This window comes from Lactuca serriola, chromosome 9, assembly GCF_051521515.1.
Source record: "Lactuca serriola cultivar US96UC23 chromosome 9, Lser_US96UC23_V15, whole genome shotgun sequence".
NCBI lineage: Eukaryota > Viridiplantae > Streptophyta > Magnoliopsida > Asterales > Asteraceae > Lactuca > Lactuca serriola.
The window spans coordinates 31,063,195-31,071,235 of record NC_136416.1 but is presented as its reverse complement, the minus strand read 5'-3'; the positions used below and the strand labels follow the sequence as shown (position 1 = coordinate 31,071,235).

The window sequence follows — 8,041 nt, the reverse complement described above, 5'->3', positions numbered from 1 at the left end:
TGGTAGATTGAACCGAAGAAGATTGGGATATGCCTTAAATAGATTTGCACAAGTTACGTCGATCGATGACACGTAGAGAAACCGTGCTATGTGTGTTTGGGATATTGTGCCACAGCGTGTCGGTGTGACACGTATCACAATGGGAACAGATGGTTGCTATCCTAAAATGCTAGATCATGGAGTAATTACTAAAAAAAGATGAATGATCATCTTGAAAAAGAAACTATGACCGAACAATATTCATTTTTTATAAAATAGATTTGTAAGATATTTTTTTTTGTTGGCAAGAGAGTTCTTAAAATGATTTTTATAAAACACAAATTAAAAAAAAAAAATATGGTTTTCAAAAAAAAAATTAGCCTTAACTTTTTAGGTCATTAAAGTTGATTCACGTGGTTTCAAAAAAAATTTATGGTTGTTCTTTTTGGCTAACTCCGTCATATTGGAGACGTTAACTCTTCTCACATGCTTTGTATGTGAGGGTATTTTCATCAATTCAATTGAGCTTCCTCATTTAATGTTAGTGATCATTTCGTCTTGATGCATGTATTTCCATTTCCCTCTCCATCTTATCAACCTCATCATTTTCCTATGAAACCCACATTTTCCTTCGTCCTCCAAATTTCCGATTAACAGAGCAAGTTCAAGCATCTTAGGGTTTCAAGTAAACAAAGGATAATGGTACTCTGTGTTTAGAAATTAGAATATTCATGGAAAAACCAAAAAAAAATTATAGACTAGGAAGCTGAATATGGTACACTTTTACATAAAAGCATCTATTTTTTACTCATAATGTGTTGATCAAAGACTCCTAATGTGTTTACCCTTTCTAATTTGTGATTGTTGTAGGATTTCCCAACTACTTCATGTTTAAGATACATTACATTAGATTGTTCACCATGACCCCATGTAGAAAAATATGTAGATGGGATTGTCTCATATTTTGACTTTATTGATACAAACCTTTTTTCAATACACATCTTGATGAAATGGTTAAAGATTTATGATACCAAAATGAAAAGTCATTATACTACTATTACTGTATCACTGATGTCCCATTGGATTATGGCTTAACGCCCTTAAGGAATGACGGTGATGTTATAAAAATGGTCATATATGCACCTAAACATAGACAAATCAGTTTATATATTGAAACTGGGGAGACAAGGTTTTTTACATATTATAAATCCATGTCCAAGGTTGTCACTGAGGAATTGGAAACTGAAACTGTCTCACCAGAGTATATAAAAAGAAAAGCAAGAAAAGGAGACACAGTTTCTTGTAGTAGGAAAATAGATTTAAATGAACATGTATGTGAGGGACTTATAGTAACACAATCACAAGTAATTGTTGTTGATGAAGCTGTATCATATGATAAGTGTATTGTACCATATAAAATGTCAAATGCTACCGAAGAAAGTCAAGTATTTAATGTTGACATTGGAGCAAAAACTAGAGGTGTGCAAGATATAGCAGAAATAGATCAAGTTGATCAATTGAAAAAGCCAAGAGTAAGAGCTAAGATATCATGTATAATGTAATTTCCAGAATGTAGAAGTTCCAAGATATAAGGATGGTGGTGGCGTCTAAAGTAATATGGTAGATAAGTATGAGTCAATCCTAAAAGATTATTCAATTTAGCTGAAGTTGATTCAGAGTATAATGTTCAAGGAGAAAGGGTTTTAGATGGAGACAAACTCTTTGGATATGAAACCAATGAGGCTATTTAGGCAACTGATCACAATGGATATGAAAGTTGTGAGGATGGTGGGGATAGTGAGGATAATTCATTATATGTAGATGATCCAAGCCTCTATTATAATGTAGATATGGATATGGATATGAGTGAAGCTCTCCTAGCGTTCTTGATAGCAAATTGGTTGAGCAACTCTTCATAGTCTATACTAGGGATGAGCAACGGGCCAAACCCGGACCGGACCGTCCCAAAGACCGAAAATCGTGAATTACCTTACCCGAAAACCGGACCGTTTTTGGGTGTAGCAGGTCCGGGTTTGGTCCAGTCCGGTTCCGGGTACTAAACCGGGTTTCAGGTTTTGGACCGAATTAGACTTTAGTAGTATTGTTTTCGGTTTCGGTCCAATCCTGTACCAAACTAGGTTTCGTATGTTTGTTGTTTACGGTTTCAGGTTTTGTTTGTCATGTCACTCTCTAGCATAGTATTTCAAATTATAATCTTATTTTGTAACATCCATCATTCGTATCTTTGTTGTTTGCACAATTCAACTAAAAAAATACATAAAAGATGATGAATACAATGGTACGATGCGAGACTCTAATTAGAATATGTGCAAATGTGGTGTATGCAAACAAATAAAAACGTTAGTAAAAAGTCACACTATTTTATTAAAAAAAACCTACACTATTTATATATATATATATATATATATATATATATATATATATATATATATATATATATAAGTTGCACTTAACATCACTATTTTTATATTAAAAACTACACTATTTACTTATCACCTCCACCACCACACTTTTCCAGTCACATTTGTCATAAAAGCCCTTATATTTACTTATCACCTCCACCACCACACTTTTCCACCACCACCACCCATTGCTACCAACACCACCATCAGCCACACACAAACCACCACCACTACCACCACTATCGTCCATAATCCACCATCCCCACCACATCGATCATCAAAATCGATATCCTTTCTCTCTGTCTCTCCCATATTCTGATCGGAAACAAATCATTGATCTACATACCAATTTCCGATTTCTAGTTGAGCAGGTGTCATGAAAGACGATGGATTACAAAATCAGCCCATCCCCTTCTTTTTAACTAGTTGCAAGTTATTAATAGAAAGAACAATAATGGTGATGATGAAGGTGGGTGTCCGGTGATGAAGAACCCAAATGTGAAAAACCCCATCTGGATCGACCATCATCCCTTTCACCTTTTCAGAACCAACAAATACCACCCACACAAACACTATCTAGCACTGATAAGCACATCTGAACACCAAAAACAAAAATTGCAACATAAAAATCTGAAAAAAACATTAACCCATATAAAAAACATTACCATCACCTTAGTCCACCATCGATTAAGAGAAAAAGAAGGGGATTGATACTTCAATTTTGAAGCCAGTTTCTTTCTGAGAAGAGTGCACACACATAAAGCAATAAAGAAACATTTAACCTGTTAATCGACCTAAGGGGTGAAACTCAATTCTTCTATGCAATTTGAGGGAAAAAAGGGAGAAGGAAGTTGTGAATCTTGGTGAGTGTGGATCGATAATACCAAGCAAGAGAAGAGAGACTTGTGAATCATAAGGACTAATCTCAATTCTAGCACCATTGTGTTTGATAATCTTGATGAATTAAGAACACATGTTCTCTTCTTCATTGATGAATTAATTTGCAGGTCCAAATCAATGTGTGTGTTCCTCTGTATCGCATACGATGCTTGGAGGCGGAGGTCTTACCAGGTGAATGTGGATCGATAATACAAAGCAAGAGAAGAGAGTGAGAGAGCTGCGAAATCAGAAGAGGAAGAAGAACCTTCAATCGATTTTGGAGAGTGAGAGAGCTGCAATTTTTTTCTTGTTTCTTTGGATCCCATCGATCAAAGAAGCTGATGGTGGAGAAGGGAAAATCGAAGATGGTGGTGAAGGCAAAGAGGGTTTGAGAAAAAGACCAGGTGAGCTACCGGCCATAGAAGGTAAAATCAAGGTAAAGGGCAAAATCGAACCAATTATCCGATATTTGAGGCATCTGTGGCAAAAAAAACCGACTTTGGGCATAACCGGTTTTTTTGTGTAAAATTGGGGGCTTTTATGACAAAAACACAAAAAATGTAGCAGGAAGTAACTTTCGGTTTTTCGAGAAAAAAAATCTACATCATAATACGATCAAGAGAAGAGGTCGAAACAAAAAAAAATTGACACTATAATGTGATCCATAGGAGAGGCCGAATCAATTCAATTGGACAACATTTTTTTTATTTTGGTAATTCTTGCTTACTGTTTGTCGATAAAAAAAAAAATAATAATTTTTGGTTTTCCGATCTGGTCCGGGTTAAATCCTTTAATTCGGGTACGGTCCGGTCCAAACCCGAAACCCGATTATTGATAAAAATCAAACCCGAAAACCGGCCCATTAATATGATAATCCGGTTCGGTCCGGGTCCGGTCTCGGTTTTTTTCCGGTCCGGTCCGGTCCCACGGGTCGTATGCTCATCCCTAGTCTATACTCTCTAAGATTTCGTTCTCGATAGATATCATCGCCAAACCACTAAGTCTTTCTTGTGACATTGTGGAACATAAGTAAGACTTCAATAACTTGAACATAGAAAAACTCCTTTCTGCAGATGCCACCGTTACTGGAATAGTCAACAATATTATATATGCAATGCTTGCATTTAGGAAATAATCAAGTTCTTTCAAAAACTTCAAAACATCTATAGGGTTGCTAAATTCATTGGTTTCCAATGTCTCAAATAATTTCAACTCCGTATAAAGTTCATCGGCATCAATATCCGATTTTTCGTCAAATTTGAGTGCTTTTTCAAGACGATGACAAGATGACTTAAGATCTTTATCTTCAATTTCCTTCAAATTATGTGGAAATAAAAAACCAAATACTTTGTCATACTCTTTGAATTGTTCAAATCTTGTCTCAAGAGAAGAAATAGCTTGATCAACAAAGTATAAGAAATAATTAACTCTGAAATTCTCTTCAGGTGTAAATGAAACTTCTTCTCTACTTGAACTCTCATCAAACCTTTTTTTCCTTTCAATCGAACGCTTTTGTGGAAATATTGGATGAATACCATTTCAATAGCAATGTCCTTAGCTTTATCAATTGCTTTTAAAAAACCATTTCTCAATAATCCTTGAAGTACTCAATCAATTTGTTTATTTCTGTAACAACATTATCAGGATGCATATCCTTTGACTTTAACTTTTTACTCACAATATTCAATGGTTTAGCACTTCATGCCAGATAACAGTTGATACCAAAAATTCAAAGTCACCAAGTTCTTTTTCTATTAGTGAAGTTGCTTCACTTGCAATTGCAACATCATTATCTTTTTCTCCAACTTGAAGTAAAGCTTCTCGTACGTCAACAAGTTGCATTTTAATAGCCTTTACACTCTCAACTCGGCTTTCCCATCGAGTTTGACACATTGACTTAAGACTCCAAACTTTTACATTATCTTTTAAGATTTCCCACCTCTTAGTAGAATTTGCAATGATAGTATAAATGTGTTGGATGAATCCAAAAAACTTCTTTCATTTAACACACTTGTTAACCATATCACATAATGTTAGATTAAGAGAATGGCAACCATAAGGAGTGTAAAATGCTCTAGGATTTATATCTAAAAATCTTTTTTGCACTCCTTGGTGTTTTCCTTTCATGTTTGCTCCATTATCATCTTGACCACGCATATCATCAATTTCAAGACCAAAAGACTTTAACTCCTCAAGTGTAATATCAAATAGTCCTTATCCGAAGGTATCATCAACATTCAAAAAACCTAAAAAGGACTCCTCAACAGTAACATAATTATATGATAACTTTAAATACCTCACTATTATAGTCATCTATTCTTGGTGACTTGAATCAAGAGTACAATCAAGTATGATTGAGTAGTACTTTGCTTCCTTTATCGTCTTGATAAGTTATTTTTTAATTTCGTGAGCTATCGAAAGTATTAGTTCGTTTTGGATCGTGTGCCCAAGATAATGTACATGAAGCTCGTCATTTGTGATCCGTCGCATATGCTCTTTGATAATCGGGTCAAACTCTTCCAACATTTCAATGACACCCAAAAATTTTCCATTACTTGTTAAATATATTTAACAAATAAGAAGTGGAATCAATAATAATAATTAGCAAAAAGGTATTCATTGGAATTGGAATATATATATATATATATATATATATATATATATATATATATATATATATATATATATATAGTTACCTTTTTTATACAACTTTTCATTTGATCCACGAAATGCTAAATTATGTTTAGCAAGAAACTTCACTACTGCAATGATTCGCAAAAGGACTTGATTCCGGTAATCTTTTTCTTTCTTGTATTGCTCGTATTGAACTTTATCAATTGTTTCATTTAAGTTCAATCTTTTACGCATATTAAACCACGTATTCCTATTTGTGAGACGATCCAAGGAAAATTCGTGTTCTTTAACTCTACTCGTAACATGGTGCCAATTCGAATAACCTTTGTCATCCGTTTTACCTTTAGAAATCCCTTTTCTTAACACTTTACAACAAAAACGAAATACCTTGTCGAGCTCTTTCGAATATACTATCTATTCTCTATCACACTTCTCCAAATTTGGTAAAGTTCTTGTATATAAAGCTGCAGAAAATCGTCTACCAGATTAATCGTAGGGACCATACATAATACTAGTATCTCTTTTAGGACCTTTCTCAACCAAAAGTTTAAGCTATTCATAATTAAGTTTTTTCCACCTTCTTGGATTACATATATCAACGAGATCTTTAACGGGCTCTTGCTCTTTTGCCTCTTCTACTTCTACTTCTACATTTTATTGGTGCTCAACATTCTCTTCAACAGGTTGTCTATGAATAAACTTATCTAGAGCACCGGCGTCGGCCTTTCTCTTTTCTTCTTCTAGTTTTCTCTTTTTACGTTTTTTACTATCGGATGGTTGTTTAGACTTCATCACTACAATTTTATTACTTTCAACTTTCAATATGACAATATCATAATAATCACAATTTCAACTTTCAACAGAATTTAACCTTCAATCATATAATCAGATTTTTGAATTCAACTTAATTTCAAAATTCAATCAATAATCACATAAACAACATTCAATCTTAATTGAATTAGTGAAGTTTGATTATGATTCAAGTTCAATTGCTCATCAATCATCATTCAATTATAAACTAATAAAACTATTAATCTGATTATCTGAATAAGTGAATAATCAATTAGACAATTGCCTGATATGAAGTTATGAATGATCAATTTCAATGCTTCTCCTTCTCTTCTGCCGCAGCGAATTCATAGTAACGGATGTGATAAGTGCCTAAGCCGCTAATAATCAATTAATTAATAATAATTGTCAGTTAATGAATAGTCACTGAAGCCTTTGTTGTCGAGTGCCGACCTGCTATCTACGTTTGTGGACTAAGAAAAGATTTGGGCTAAGAGATTAAAATGGGCTGCAATTGAATATATTAAAAAAAAAAAAGGGCCCCTTACAAAACCAGGCCCTGGTTGCCCCCCCCCCCCTACCACCGGCTATGCCTATGATAGTGAAATGGCGGAAATGTCCTTCACTTAATGGACAAAACCTGACGGAATTAGCAATATGGACCTTTACTTAAAAGTTTTGAAACCATAGGGACCATCCGTGAATTTTTTTAAAATTAGGGACGAAACTTTAGATTTTGTGAAACTAGAAGGACCATTTATGAAGTTTTGTATATAATATAAGTAAAAACTAAAACATGTTAAAGAGTTCCTTTGTGAGTAGGCCTGGCCAAAAGCTCATAAGGGCGTTCAACTTGTGGTAGACCTGCACAAAAAGACTGGTCTTAGACCGGACCCAAAAAAAGCCCGAGACCGGACCGAAGAAAGACCGGTCGTAGAAAAGACTGGACCGAAAAAAGACCAGCTTGAGACCGTCCCGGACCGGTCCGAAAAAGACCAGACCGTTTGGAGATCGGTCCTAAAAAAGACCGGACTGGTATGAGTCCGGTCTGAAAAAATAGACTTGTAACCAAGGTTGTAAAAATCGTTTGACGGTAGCTCGACGGTCGACTGTTGTTAAATGATTAATCGGTCTTGGCGAGGATTAATCGGGGACCACAGATTATTAAAAAATATTAAAATTAATTAAATATTAATATATCTTAAGAAAAACAAGTACTTCAAAAATTGAAAAATAAGAAAATTTGTAATTTGAAAATTTGAAAATACAAAAATATGAACATTTTGGTATAATATTTGAAATTTTGAAAATTTGAAAACTTTGGAGTAAAAAAAAGT

General features: G+C 34.3%; 1 protein-coding gene across 1 annotated transcript; it reads right to left on the bottom strand.

The window, feature by feature from the left end:
• Window positions 1-4,226: 4,226 nt before the first annotated feature.
• On the bottom strand, window positions 4,227-6,149 carry LOC145075499 (uncharacterized). Its single transcript, XM_079021728.1, has 3 exons — window positions 5,978-6,149; window positions 5,004-5,203; window positions 4,227-4,790 (listed from the first exon to the last, which is right to left on the bottom strand). Exons 1-3 carry the CDS (start codon window positions 6,147-6,149, stop codon window positions 4,227-4,229), a joined length of 936 nt encoding a protein of 311 aa, XP_078877854.1.
• Between the last annotated feature and the right edge of the window lie 1,892 nt (window positions 6,150-8,041).

Excerpts from the sequence above, each read along its gene's own strand:
- LOC145075499 (XM_079021728.1), bottom strand. The coding sequence starts at position 6,149 with ATGCGTAAAAGATTGAACTTAAATGAAACAATTGATAAAGTTCAATAC. Across the intron at positions 5,204-5,977 it reads TGAAAAGTTGTATAAAAAAG|ATAATGTAAAAGTTTGGAGT; the intron begins GTAACTATATAT and ends AAATCTTAAAAG. Across the intron at positions 4,791-5,003 it reads TTGGTGACTTTGAATTTTTG|CGTTCGATTGAAAGGAAAAA; the intron begins GTATCAACTGTT and ends TTTCCACAAAAG.